This window comes from Tamandua tetradactyla, chromosome 9 (assembly GCF_023851605.1).
Source record: "Tamandua tetradactyla isolate mTamTet1 chromosome 9, mTamTet1.pri, whole genome shotgun sequence".
NCBI classification, from domain to species: domain Eukaryota; kingdom Metazoa; phylum Chordata; class Mammalia; order Pilosa; family Myrmecophagidae; genus Tamandua; species Tamandua tetradactyla.
Genome location: NC_135335.1, coordinates 102006621 through 102021249, shown reverse-complemented (window position 1 = coordinate 102021249; position 14629 = coordinate 102006621). Strand labels below are relative to the sequence as shown.

At 35.6% G+C, this 14629-nt stretch overlaps 1 protein-coding gene and 1 long non-coding RNA gene across 12 annotated transcripts in view; one reads left to right on the top strand and one right to left on the bottom strand.

Annotated features, from left to right (window-relative positions):
• SLC38A9 (solute carrier family 38 member 9) overlaps positions 1 to 4785 on the top strand; it is a 143746-nt gene extending 138961 nt beyond the window's left edge. For all 11 annotated transcript variants that reach the window (XM_077117168.1, XM_077117165.1, XM_077117164.1 and 8 more), the window contains one exon: positions 817 to 4785. In XM_077117168.1, coding sequence (XP_076973283.1) covers positions 817 to 982 — 166 coding nt within the window. In that variant the 3' untranslated portion in view covers positions 983 to 4785. The remainder of the gene's footprint in view (positions 1 to 816) is intronic.
• LOC143647319 (uncharacterized) overlaps positions 1 to 13774 on the bottom strand; it is an 83979-nt gene extending 70205 nt beyond the window's left edge. The window contains exon 1 of the long non-coding RNA XR_013157977.1: positions 12615 to 13774. This is a non-coding gene — a long non-coding RNA (uncharacterized LOC143647319). The remainder of the gene's footprint in view (positions 1 to 12614) is intronic.
• Between the last annotated feature and the right edge of the window lie 855 nt (positions 13775 to 14629).

The window sequence follows — 14629 nt, the reverse complement described above, 5'->3', positions numbered from 1 at the left end:
CAATTATAATCAAAAAGTAAGAGTTTAGGTAAAAGTTTAGAACCAGATGTCTCTTAATATCTTTTCCCTTAAAAAGTTGGGCAGGTTGAATAGAGTAGAAATAATAGAGTTGTGATTTCAGATTTTCATGGGCAACAGATTTAGAATAATCCTTTTTCTTTTCCTTAAGCTTTAGACAGCTAGGTTGAGTCATGTTTTTGAAGACTCTAAACTAAGAAAGTAGGAAGAAACAAGATGAGAGATTATTACCATGATGCTTATTGCATACAATGGATTTATTAAGCCAGTACTCAAGAGAACCTGAGTATAGGGACAAGGAGAAGAAATTTCATGTTTCTTTGTCATATCCCACTTTTAGTACTTTTTTTATTATTGTTGATACTATGCTGAATGCCACTAGGGCACTCATCTGTTCTCAGTTTTAAGCACATGCTAACAATTCCTCAAAAACTCAGAATGCATGAAAAGTTTTTAAAAGATCAAAGATAGGAAGCCTATCTCCAGATGTTTCTGAGGAAGTGGGATGTAGCATCTGTATCACTGAGACACAGAGAAACTATGACGATTTGAGGGATAAATAAAAAACTCTTTTCAAGCAAACTCCATAAAGATGAACAGGACAAAATATTTTATATTAACTTAGATAGGAAGTAAATTGAGTTTTAAACCCAAATGCTTTATGTTAACAAATGAGCCAAAAAATTGTTGCAAAATCAGACTCAGGAGGATTTAAATTGTACTATATTTACCTTAATTGTAAATCAAAAAAAGCAAAATTCAAGAGCAATATTAACATGGAAAGCTTTTATTTTGCAGATATTCAGGAGCCGCGTGTGGCCTGGCCTTTGTATTCATATATCCATCTCTCATCTATATAATTTCCCTCTACCAAGAAGAGCGTCTGACGTGGCCTAAATTAATCTTTCACATTGTCATCATCATTTTGGGCCTGGCTAACCTGATTGTTCAGTTTTTTATGTGAAATACTCAACTCTTTTCTCAAGATCCTTTCATGGTATTTTGAACTTTGACAACAGTTCCACATAAATTCACTTGTAAATGCCATTGTTGCTATACATCTAAATGTTTTTTTCCTAAATAATTTTAAAGCAAGGGAAAAAATAGTCCATTCTTAAATATTTTATATTAGAATGGGAAAGAGGGTAATATGAATGATCTTGGTCTCTAATCTTCCCCATACTCACTTACGTCTTAATTCTCATATTCTTTTCTGAGTAGAAATGTGTGCCCTAGGAAAAATCATGCTGAGTTTTGGAGATATATGGTAGATGGTATTTTGGCTACAATAAAGATTCTCAGGGTATCACAGCAACATATTGCCAGATACTGTTTTCTGTTTTATATTTCAGTGTATTCACTTTACTTTTATTACCTGCTCGATCATTTCTACCTTTTGCCCAAACCTGTATAGTTTGGGACAGTAAACCAAATACCTCATTTTAAAAAAGAAGTTGCCATGGCATCCATATTAATAGAGTGAATTCTTAACTGAACCCTTAATCTCTATTAAAAAAAAAATTTAGTAGTATCAGTACAGTTTCCATAATCAGGGGACTTATGCAAAAAAAGCAAACTAGGAGGGTTTATGATATCCAATTCTTCTTTTGTTTCTAGTTCAGTACCAGTGACTTAAGTCAAAATTATAGATCCTTGAGCCAGATTTTGCATAGCAACAAGAATGATCATCTCAGGGGGGATCTTCTGTCTTTGGATCCCTGAGCATTGCATAAGATGTCATGACTGGACCACTGGAAATTGGGTAGCAGAGTATATAGAGGCCTGAGAGGAAGAAGGAGAACACTTGAAGGGCCAGGAAGAATGAGGCTTCCTGCCCAGTATATTCTCTGGGGTGATGGTCTTTCTTTACCACAGTAATGGATTTATTCTGTTTAAGGTACGACCTCCAAAAGGAGACCACCATCTCCTTACCTTTGTAACTGTCAGCACAGAGTTAAATCCCCATAAGGAAAACTCCCTGGATCTGAGAATAGGGTTAGGGAATCTGTACCTTTGGAATTTACACTCTACTCCTTTTGCTCCAAACTAAATGCTAAACCAAAATCCAAATCCATGTCTTCCATGTAATGCGTCCTCTGTGTTAATTAAGCCCAGAATTAGAGTATGTTATTTTCTGAAAAATGCAGATTTCTCTAATTCTGGGCTAAAGTCAAAATATATATTATCGTCAAACAAATATGACATCCCAGGAGAGTGTGTAGATTTGTTGTATATCCTTCCTTTGAGAAAGTGTTATTTTAGTTTTTGTTTTCTCACCTAGTAAAAAGCTCCAGATTCTAGACAAGCCATAATTTCTTCCAGCCATAGACCCGTATAACTATATAGACGATAAACTGTATTTTCTTAAAGCCCTTTTTAAAAAGTATCATTATGGAGGGTGCACGGTTGGGTCAGTGGTAGAATGCTCAGCTTCCAAGCAGGAGACCTGGGTTTGATTCCCAAACCATGCACCTTAAAAAAGAAAAAGAAAATGTCTTGTGGAAATTCTCAAGCATACACAGAAGTAGAGTATAATACATGAACCTCCCATCTATGCATTGCTTACATTCGGTGATTATAGGACTTTGCCACCTTTGCTTCATTTATCTCTAGTTTTCCTTTTCCACTGAAGTATTTTTAAAGTAAATCTCAGGTGTTATGTCATTCATCTCTGTAAACCTTAATATGCAACTAATAACCTTTTGAACTTACCTTTATTGATGGAGACAGTTTCAAAAGTTTTTGATACAGAAGCCGTTTTGTAAAAGTTAGGTGATTGGGAAAATTCTGCATTACGTGTATCCTTGTGTTAACTTCTTTTAGAACAAGAGTCTCATAAATGGGGAAAGTGTCTTTCTGTGCTTTGGAGCCCCTGAATCCTTATGACTTCTTAGACTTTTACTGAGACATAGGAATTAAAAACATGGTAGAACCTTGAGAGTCTTTTGGACTTGATCTCTTTTTATTCCTAGTTGTCTCTAGATACAGAGACAGCCTCTTTTCATAATGTATTGAATGTTTTAACACATGGAAAAGTGATTTGATATGTTTTTACCCATTTAAGGAAGATAGTGAATATAACAGTAAATTATTTACTAAACTAAAAGCAAAGTGGCTCTTTGCTTTTGTTTTCTTTAAAGAAACTTAGGTTCTTTAGAAACTTAGAATCCTATGTTAGAGTGATGTTGAATGACTTTGCCTTCTTGAGCTTGTTTTCATGAGGCCTGTTATTTGGCTTGGTTTGTGAATTCTTCATGTATGAATATGTTATATCCTGGCTCACACGTTAAAATGATGAGATTTGAACTCACTCTTATCACATTACAATTAGTTTTAGACTTTGTTTTCTCTGCTCTCATCTCTTTGAATTTTCTAATTCAGTTTCTTTCACTTTTTGCCTGGATGCTTAATCCTTAGTTGTTTTGAATTTTGCTTATTTAGCACTAAACTGAAGAGGTTAACAAATTACTAATGGGTTTTTTAAAAGAGGTCTTCCTTAGAATGCCTCTGGATGAATATGTGGTATCCTAATACTAAAGTGGAAAAGACAAAAGAAAACGTAATTAAATGTGATATCTGTGGATGATGATCATCCCAATTCAGTTTCAGCATCACACCCAAAATATATAAGGAATAATTTATCCATAAAAATGGACTATATTAAAGGGAAATATTCACTTTATTTACATTAAGTTTACTTTACAAATGTGATATAGTGACAACTATTAAATAGAATTAGAGAAATTTTCTGTTTCTGCTTGGAGTTCATTTAGAGAACTTTGATTTGTATTTTGATTTATTGATTTCTATAAATAATTGAGTAAACTGCAATGTTTATTGCTTTGGAGGAGGTAAAGGTGTATAGGACATCATTTATATCCTGAAGAATCTTTTAATCTAGTACAGGAACTATGTACATAGTTAACTGTAATGCAAGGCAGTGTATGTCAAGGACTATTAGAAAAAGAGAAAGAAACAAATTTTTTGCATTTGGAATCTTCAGGGAAGCCTAGTAAAGAAACCTGAGGAGTAAAGCGGCAAGAAACCATTTTCAGGTTCCTCCTAATAACTCTTCAAAATTTTAGATTTTGGTATATTCACAATGAAATTAAATCATGTTTATTAAATGTAATTGCTCTTACTTTTGCAAATTTTCTATAAGTTTTATGAGATGCATTTAATTATTTCTGTTTACTGTTTTCTTTGCCTTTTAATCTACTTTGCCATATTCACTTGGATAGCAAAACACATAATTATTAGAGGAAATAGTTAATAACATATTGGGCAGTACGATAGAAAGATTCTATAAAAATTTCTCTCTGTAAACTTGACTTATTTAAATATCAGTATTCAAAATGTCAAATATCCAAGCTCATTAGTAAGAGCAGAAAATGACGATGCATGTTTTCTTTACAAGGTACTGACCTATTGTTTTTAAAAATCTGGTGCTTTTTTTTAAATTCATTTTTATCCCAATTTGAACGTACAAAACCGAATCCAAATCTAGTTGACACCTAAACAATAGAATGTTACATTAGTTTGAGATCCAAGTGAAATTAATTCCCTCCCTGCCTGCCCAATGCACACAATCTAGCCTGGCTGGTATCAGTTTTACAGTTGACTGCCAACTTCACTTCAGATTATGTAAACACATATTGCAAAACAGCTCTGATGGGAACCTCATAACTAAACAATATTCTCTGAAATGTAATTTGTTGTCTTATGTAAAAGAAAAAATTAAATCACAGTTATTCTGAAGAAAAACAACTCTTGGATTGTTTAATGAATTTTTCTGGGAAATCGTATTGCCTAGTAGCAGTGATCCCAGGGCAAGAGGAAGCTGGATTCCATCTTTTCCAGGGTCGGAATTCTCAAGTGACTTTATGCCTACAACTCACATCTGGCCACGAGAAACCCTCCCTAGTGTTCTGATCCTAGAGAAAGGTATAAGGTATGTTATGTTAACCTGAAACCTAGGTTGATCATCCCTTTATGACATCCCTTTGTGACCTCTCTTTCTGAGAACATTTTAGAATGAATATGATAATTACAGCCCAGTTTCTGGCAAAGAGATTGGTGCTGTAATCTTCCAGAGTCATTTAAACCAATAAAGAGCTCTAATTTTCTGCCTTCCCTAAGTAAAATTACTTGTTTATTTTTTTCACTGTCACTTTTATTTCCAAGTTCTTCAGCAAAGATGAAGTAAAGCTGTCTTTGTAGAAGATTAAAAAAACGTACAGGCTTTCTATTTGGAATGCTGACAATGTTTTGGTAATGGATGCTGGTGATGGTAGCATAACATTGTGAGCACAGTTAACAGCACTGAAATATCTATCTGAAAGTGATTAAAGGGGGAAATGTTAGATTGGGTATATGGTAACAGAATAAAAGTTAAAAAAAAAATGGAACTACCCTACACTAACAGTGAACCCTAAGTTAAACCATGGACGTTGATTATTAGTACAGCCATAAAAATGTGCTATCATCAGTTGTAACAAATGTTCCACACCTATGCTAGGTGTTGGTGGTGAGGTGATATATGGGGATCCTGTATTTTATGCATGATTGTTCTGTAAACCCCCAATTTCTCTCATAAAAAAATTCATCAGCCAACCAACCAACCAACCAATAACAACGACACAAACTCCCGCATTCTCCTTATCTTAGGCCATCAAGTGCAGGCCTGGGACAGGGCTGGGAAGAACTCACCTTACTCTGTCTAGATTTCTCCTCCTTTAGCTCTCTCTTGATTCCAAGAGATCCAACTATGTTTGATCATAGCAGGCACTCAATATACATTTATTTAATCAGTCAACTAGGCACGCTTTTACTTTAATGGAACAAAATATTTGCCGTTATGTAGGATTTTGATCCATACTCCACCCCACCCCCTAAAAAAACCTGGGTCAGTTGTGTTCAGTATATTTAAGTACTTAAAGATGTCAAGCCTTGTGCTAAGCATTGAGTGGTAAGCAAACCAGACATGGCCCTTACAGTTTAGCATCCTTTGCCCACCCTCCAAAGTACCAGCAGCTGGTCATTTTCCCTAGGTTCCACTGAAGTTCAGGCTCTTTCCTTTTCCTGCTCTCCTGTATCTGTTGAAATTTTTAAGATGTCTAGGCTAAAGTCATGGGAAAGAAATAAATCTATACTTATTCCTTGAAGTAAAGAGCCAGCCTATAAAGAACCTTTGAAGTGGGTGAGAGAACTTTGGTTGCAGGGCAGATCCAGGTTTTGTGTGACCTGCAGCTGATACAATTTGGAGTTCCCTCTTTAAGAAAAAAAAAAATTTAATAAGAAGCCCAAAATGTGAGGGACCCTGACTTGAGCTTCTTTAGCTTTGAGGTAGTACCCCACAAACCATTACAGAGTTGCAGGGGTTAAAAGGTTGAAGGAAAAAAAAAGGCTGAAGGCATGCTGAAGAAAGGTTTTCTGAACCAAATACTTCCTTGTTCAGCCTTTGTTCAAGTCACGCTGTTTGATATGTCAAACTTTTAGTTTCTCCATTGCGTTTAAGGTACTACAACTTTTACCAGACCTGAGTTTTTATTTCTGGAGTCAAATTGAATTTAGCAAACAGCATGAAGTCCAAATTTAGTAAGAGTTAATTTGGGATCAACTAGGACATTTTCCTTTTTTAGACTGCAGAGTTTTTCCCTGGGATCTTGCAGGCTATTTTCTTTTTTTTTTTATCTTTACAAAGGTAATAAAGGTTTCAAAGGATACTGTTTAATCTTCAGATAGCTCTTTTATTACTTTTAAATTCAGTTTTAGGATTAAGTACCTTTTAAGGACTCTTGATAGAGAAAACAAGTTACCAAGAGTAACATTAGAGTAGAACAACATTTATTTATTTATGCTCCAGCTTGTTCCAGAACTGATCTATTCCTACCACGCTAACATGAAATAAACTTTGAAGGATTAGCTTGAAGATTTTCCACAGAATAAACTAGAAATGTATGGTACTCCTTCAAGAGAGGAACCTAAAATGTGATTCAGAGAAATGCAATAAATTATATTAATTATCCTCAGTGCTACATTATAGTCCTTTTGTAGATAAAGCCCAATCCAATGTGATAAATTTATATTGATTGTCCTAGATTTGGGAATGCACATATAGAGTCATCTCCCTAGCGCTGCCAGAATCTTTATTTATCATGAAACTTGTTATGTCCCACCTCTGTAAAATCCTTCAGTGCCCCAGTGGAAAAATGGGCAAGGGCCTTTTAAAAACAGACAACTCCCAAAAGAAAATTGCAAATAAACATGAGGAAGGAAAAACAGTAATGAATTGATACATGCTACAATATGGATGAAACTTAAAAAAAATTATACTAAGTGAAAGAAACCAGATGCAAAAAACCACATATTGTATGATCCAGTTATACAAAATGTCTAGAAAGGGCAAATTTATAAAGACAAAGGAAAACAGTGGTTGCCTACAACTGGGGATAGAAGCAGAGATTAACTAAATGGGCCCAAGAGAACTTTCTGGGATTGTGGTGATGACTGCACAGCTATACATTTATTAAAATCATTGAAGTATACATTTAAACTGGTTTAATTTTATGAATTTACATAATGTAAAAAAAAAAGTTCAGTCACACTAAAAGAAAAGGAAAATTAATTTAAAATAAATTCGTTTTTATTTGGAAAAAAAAAAATACCTGACAAAGGTGTGGAAAATGGACACTTGGGCACAAGTGATAAGTGTAAAAATGGGTGCAGAATTTCTGAAGGAAATGGCAAATATACATTAAAGCTTTAAAATGCTCATATATGTTCACTCACTTCTAGAGGTACATCCTACTGAAATAATTGGACAAGTGTGGACACATGCACAGATGATCATCTCTCTACTGTTTGTGATAAAAAATTAGAAATAACTTAAATTTCCAACAGTGAAGTTATGAAAAATCCATCTGATAGAATACTGCGTAGCTATTTAAAAGTGATGATACAGTTGTATATATGTAATAAATGTCAAAAGATATTTAAAATTAGTGGGGAATGATTACAATTGTGTGTAGAATTAAATTTGTTTATGCATATAAGCATGGAAAAAAGACTGGAAAGTGTTATAACAAATGTGAACAGTTATCTCTGAGTGTTGGAATTATAGGGGTTTCCTTTTTGTCTTTATCTGCTTTCTAAAGTTGTAAAGTAAAATGTATCACCCTTTTTATGAAAAAAAGCAATAGAACGTCTATCAAAAGAAAATATTTTTCACTAACTTGTCATCACTTAAAGCCAGGGACCTATTTTAATATTAATAACAAACAAAAATCCTTTGGACTCTAACACAATAGTAGTTGTACTTTGAGTATTGATTGATAAAAATAATGAGAAAAGCTACTGTAATGAAAAAAGATAACTTCTGTATCACTTTGAATATATTATTGCAGTGTCTACAGACATCTGAACAAGAACACATACATATTTCAGGCTTAATTTTTATTCAAGCTACTGGCAGTGCTTGGTTCCTGTATGAATTTCAAAATCCTTTGAAATAACTCTGTGGGAAGTGCCAATCTAGAGAATAAAGTCCCTGTGGGAAGTGCCGGCCAAGAGAGTAAAGTCTAAATTCTTTAGCCTGTTATCCACGGACCTTTGTATTACCATCATACCTTTCCAACTTCACCTCACACGGGTTCACACAAAACTACTTGTTGATCTCTGACGTGCCATGCTCTTTTATTCCATCTGCTTTTGTATGTTTCTTATCTTTATATAAACCTCTTGAAAAGCGCCTTTCTTAACTGCCTCCCAGATTGTTTGTATTCTCTTTTCTATGCTTTCTAACACTTCATACGTGTTCTTATTGTAGCATTTATTGTGTTGTATTGTAATTACTGGTTTATGTACACTTCCCCAACCAAATTAAGAACTACATCTTTGTATTCACAGGGTTTTGTACATTGTCTGCAACAGAAGAAAGGCTTACAATCTCAGTTTCATAAGTCACTGAGAAAAGATTTAGTCCTTTTATTTAATGAGCTCACAGCCTAGTTGAGACAGATATGTGTCTCCTATAATAACAGATGTGAATGAGACCACAAAGGAGAAGGTTATTAATTTTGAGTGGGTATTTAGGAATTGCTTCCAAATCCATTTGAATTAGACTGATTTTGACAGGCTGAGAAAGAAGGAAAGCTTTGAGTGCTTTGCTAAGGCTTTAGAAATTCTATAGAAAAATGGGGATGACTCACCAAGATGACTCCCTGAACTTCCAACTCTCCAGCACTCACCGGGCCTGGTCCCTACTGCCCCAACTTCCCTTTCCTCTCATCTCATTGTCAAAAGATTTCCCTGTCAGGATTCTAGGTTGGCACTTTAACCTCCTGGCGATGAGTTTGCTTACCTGGCCATATATTTGTTTAGGTGGTAAGAAAAAGTGCTAGATGAAACATAGAAGAACTGGTTTCTAATCCTGGCTTTGCCATAAACTAAGCTGTATGGTGTGTCACTTCTTGATCTTCAGTGTCTTCTTTTGTAAAATAGGGGCGATTATAATAATAATACCTCTCTTAGAGGTATTAGAATATAATGTAGGAGCACTATATTAAACTGACACACTGTATAAATACTCAGTTTGAGATTATATTACATTCCTGAAAACCCAGGATTGGCCAGACTTCTACTGGGGGGCTTTGCAGTCTGAATTTAGAAATGTGATGGTTGGAGAAAGAAGTCTTGTCTGCTTTGTACAATCAGATCAGTGGTTTTCAAATGAGTTTCGGTGGTAAAATATCTAGAAGTTATAGAAACACTAAAAATATTGATGAATCTACATCATACAAATCAAGACTATTTGATTCTAATTCCTTTGGCCAAACTGTGATTCTATTACATGTATGCAAATATAAAGGAGACATCTGTTCCCCAGTTTCCAGCTGAGAATGTACTTTTCTGCCTTGGTCTGGGCCCAAACTAAGGTTACTTGAGCTACTTACTCAACAACTTAAAAACTACAGCAGCCGTTGGAAACAATTTCTCCTCCCTCTCCTGTTAGTTATCTAGGCATTTCCTAAGGCTTGTGAATGTCCAAAGGTAATGCTGGGTGTGTCACGTTGGGGAGACAACATGTCACATGGTGGCAAGGTCAGCAGATGGCATCTCTGAAACAGAAGGGGTGAGGCTCACCTAAGACTACATGCGTGAACCAGCCAGCCCTGGAACCTGGAATCAGGTTGGATCATCTGGGCAAGCCATGATTCAAGGCACCACAGCAGGCGGGTGTTCTCTCATGGCAGTTCTCATTCCTGGTCACAAGCTCCAGCATCTCAGACTGACCACAAAAAGGAACATCAGGTCAGACTTAGGTTACAACTCTCATGGAACTAGAACCTCTCTTCTTTCCCCAAGAACATACCACTTCCCATTTTGGGATTTCCCCAGACAAAGCAGGGCAGATCTCTTTGTTCTTTTCTCCAGGGGTGACACCAAATGGTCCACACTTGCCAGGCAACTTTTCCTTTATGATCCTTAATATCTGAGAGTTGTTTCCTATTATAAATGGCTTTTCCATTCATAATCACGTCCTACCAGTTTTTTTTTAATTTATTTATTTATTAAAAAAATTAACAAACCAAATAAAGCATTAACATATATAATCAGTAATTCACAATATCATCACTTAGTTGCATATTCATCATTTCTTAGAACATTTGCATTAATTCAGAAAAAGAAAAAGACAATAGAAAAAAATAAAATGAAAACAGAAAAGAAAAAAAATTTTACCTACCATACCCCTTACCCCTCCCTTTCATTGATCACTAGCATTTCAAACAATTTATTTTAGCATTTGTTCCCCCTATTATTTATTTTTATTCCATATGTTCTACTCGTTTGTTGACAAGGTAGATAAAAGGAGCATCAGACACCAGGTTTTCACAATCACAGAGTCTCATTGTGAAAGCTATATCATTGTTCAGTCATCATCAAGAAGCATGGCTACTGGAACAGAGCTCTACATTTTCAGGCAGTTCCCTCCAGCCTCTCCATTACATCTTGAATAACAAGGTGATATCTACTTAATGCGTAAGAATAACCTCCAGGATAACCTCTCGACTCTGTTTGGAATCTCTCAGCCATTGACATTTTGTCTCATTTCACTCTTCCCCCTTTTGGTCGAGAAGGTTTTCTCATTCTCAGTAAGTCTCAGCTCATTCTAGGTTTTTTCTCAATCCCTTGATGCTGAGTCTCAGCTCATTCTAGGATTTCTGTCCCACATTGCCAGGAAGGTCCACACCCCTGGGAGTCATGTCCCACGTAGACAGGGGGAGGGTGGTGAGATTGCTTATTGTGTTGGCTGGAGAGAGAGGCCACGTCTGAGCAACAAAAGAGGCTCTCTTAGGGGTGACTCTTAGGCCTAAATTTTAAGTAGACTTGACCTATCATTTGTGGGGTTAAGTTTCACATGAACAAACCCCAAGACTGAGGGCTCAGCCTATAGCTTTGGTTGTCCACACTGCTTGTGAGAATATCAAGAATTCAACTTGGGGAAGTTGAATTTCTCCCCATTCTCCCCATTCCCCGAAGGGGGCTTTGCAAATACTTTTCCGCTCACTGATCGAATCACTCTGGGATTCATCAGGGCATCACCTGGACAAACCAACAAAATCTCATGTCCTACCTGAGATTCCAAGTACTTATGGTGTTCAATCAAAAAATCTGCATAAGTTATATTAGGAAATGCACTAGTCAAAATATAAATTTTGTACCAAATAAACATTATTTGCTTTAGTCTCACACATAAGTTAAAATTTTAAAATATTAATTACCATCTATTTTCAGCACCCTGCAATAATGACATTCCTTTGTTCTTCCTCATGCAAAAACATTTTTAAAATTTGCATCCTACCAGTTTTTATTTTTATTTTTGCCTCCCAGCACCAACTGGCAGACAAAAGTTTTAAAAACATTCACTGGGACAATAACATGGAAGAAATTCTGTCCAGTAGTTTCATTTTTATTTTCTGTGAAGTAGGAAAAGATCACCATTCTACCATTTTAACCTAGAAATGTGATTTGATCGTCCCTGTATTAGATTGATCTACTGGCCCCTCTCCCTTGTCCAACCGGAATCCTATTTTGCATGACGTCTTAAGTCACTCAAGGTAACCAGGGAAGTGGGATTGGAAAATGTCTCACATATACACTCCCATCACATTTTCAAAAAACATGCACACAATAGTACAGATAATTCTCAATTTTTTGCAAAGGGATTAGAACAAATATTTAAATTTAAAAACATTTAATTTTAAAATTTTGCTAGAATATGTTAAACACTAAATGAATCCAAGGATTTACAACCTGTGGACCAGAGACTCCTTAACACATTTCACTCTAAAGTGGGTAAAATATAAGCAATGTGTGCCTATTGTGGAAAAGAAAGAGAGGGGAAAAAAAGAAAATTCAGAGAAGCGTGAGGAAGACCTGTAATTCCACTATCAGATTAACATTTTACTGTTTGTTCTAGTTTGCTAGCTGCCGGAATGCAACACACCAGAGACAGATTGGCTTTTTAATAAAAGGGGATTTATTTCATTACTTCTTCAGAGGAAAGGCAGCTAACTTTCAACTGAGGTTCTTACCTGTGAAGGCACAGGATGGTGTCTGCTGGCCTTCTCTCCAGGTCTCCGGATTCCAACAACTTTCCCCGGGGTGATTTCTCTTTGCATCTCCAAAGGCCTGGGCTGAGCTGCGAGTGCTGAGATGAGGTATGCTGAGGTGCTTGGGCTGTGCTACCCTACACTCTCATTTAAGCACCAGCCAATTAAGTCAAACATTCATTGCAGCAGACACGCCTCCTAGCCAAGTGCAGATGTAATCAACAACAGATGAGGTTCATGTACCATTGGCTCATGTCCACAGCAACAGAACTAGGTGCCTTCACCTGGCCAAGCTGACAACTGACTCTTACTACCACAATGTTCAAAAGGAAAAACAAATTGAAACATGATTCCCTTAACATAGAATACATTATTTCCCAAGTTGTTCAATATTTTTAAGTGATTAAATGACAATATAGTACTTTATAGTTTATTCAACCAGTCCTCTACGCTTGAACAATTTTTCCAGCTTTGTTATAAATATTATGATTTTTTTGTTATTATAAGTCATTGCACACCCATTTTCTATATCCATTCATATGAATAAGCTATAAATATGATTAAGGCTTTTGCTAAGAATGGCCAAATTGTCTTGTCAAAAATTATACATAATTTACACTCTCATTGTTGTCAGTGCCTATTACCCTGAAGCCAACCTTTAGAATATATTTGCTGATCCAATAGGCATAAAATGCTATCTTATCATTTCAGTTTGTACTTCTTTGATTTCAAGTGAGATTGTTGTATTTATTTCACTTCACTAGTCTCTTTGAGGTTTCCTTTAATTGTTATTACACAAAGGCCCAGTCTAAATCATCTTGCACAGCCATGCTACTCTGAATCCGGATTTGAAATCTTGGAGAGGGTATGTTTTGTTTTTTGAAATCCTTTAAAAATAGCCCTCTTCGTTCCTTTGTTTCTGGTGACTTTTTGCCTGATAGCAAGAGCATGTAAAGGCTAATCAGATTTAGCCTGGTGCAGAAATTATTCTAGTTTATGACATTACCCCAGGGAGTTCTCTGAGAACAAACCTCATATTTGAAGAGGTTCTGGTGGTCCCCGCCCGTCGCTACCTTCACCAACTCCATGCTGATGCCAACTGCCTTGTCGTGTCACTCCCCAGCTATGGGGAGATTGCTGTCACATTCATCTCTCTGTTTTTTAGATTACTACTTTATTCCTAACACCCTGCATGTTGGGCACATACTCAGGAAGTATGTGTTAACTGGATGAATAAAAGTTCTGAGATAATAAAGAGTTCATTGTAAAAAATCAGATTACAAATGAAATAGAAGAAATGAAGGTAACTATTCTTCTCCATTCTGTATGGGTAAAACTGTCTTCAATGTAAGAGCCACGGAGGAAATATGAAACATTTAGAATGGCCATAGCCCAAACACCTCTAAAGAGAGGGATGAAAAGATCAAAGGTGATGGTGGAGTTACAGAGTGAAGATAGGATTTAACAAATGAATATAATTGTTGAGTCATTTAATTGATATTTCTTTTAGTCTCTGGTGTTTTAGAGTAGCTAGAAGTAAAAAACTAAAATTGTGAAATTGTAAAACTCTGAAATGCGTTCTACAACTAATTATGGTGCTGTGCTTTGAAACTTATAGCTTTTTATATATATGTTATTTTTCACAAAAAAAGGGAAGAAAAGTCGATTGTGATGATAAAAAAATATTTAAGCCCTCTAGCCTCCCATATTGTGGAGCAGCTAGAAAGAAAAATATGAGAGGATCGCATGGTAACACATGACAAGCTCTGGGTTTTGTCCTGTGACTACTTGTTGGAGTGCTTTGAAAACTATTGCTTTTTTATTTCTTTGCTTTGTATATATGTTATACTATACAATAAAAAAAGTTAAAAATTAAAAAAAATTTTTTTTGAAGAGCCATGGAGGAAATTGCATGGAAAAAGAGCTGTAGATTTGGTTACATAAAAATTTAAAACCCTCTAGATCCTAAAAATCATAAACTAAATTAAAAAGTAAAA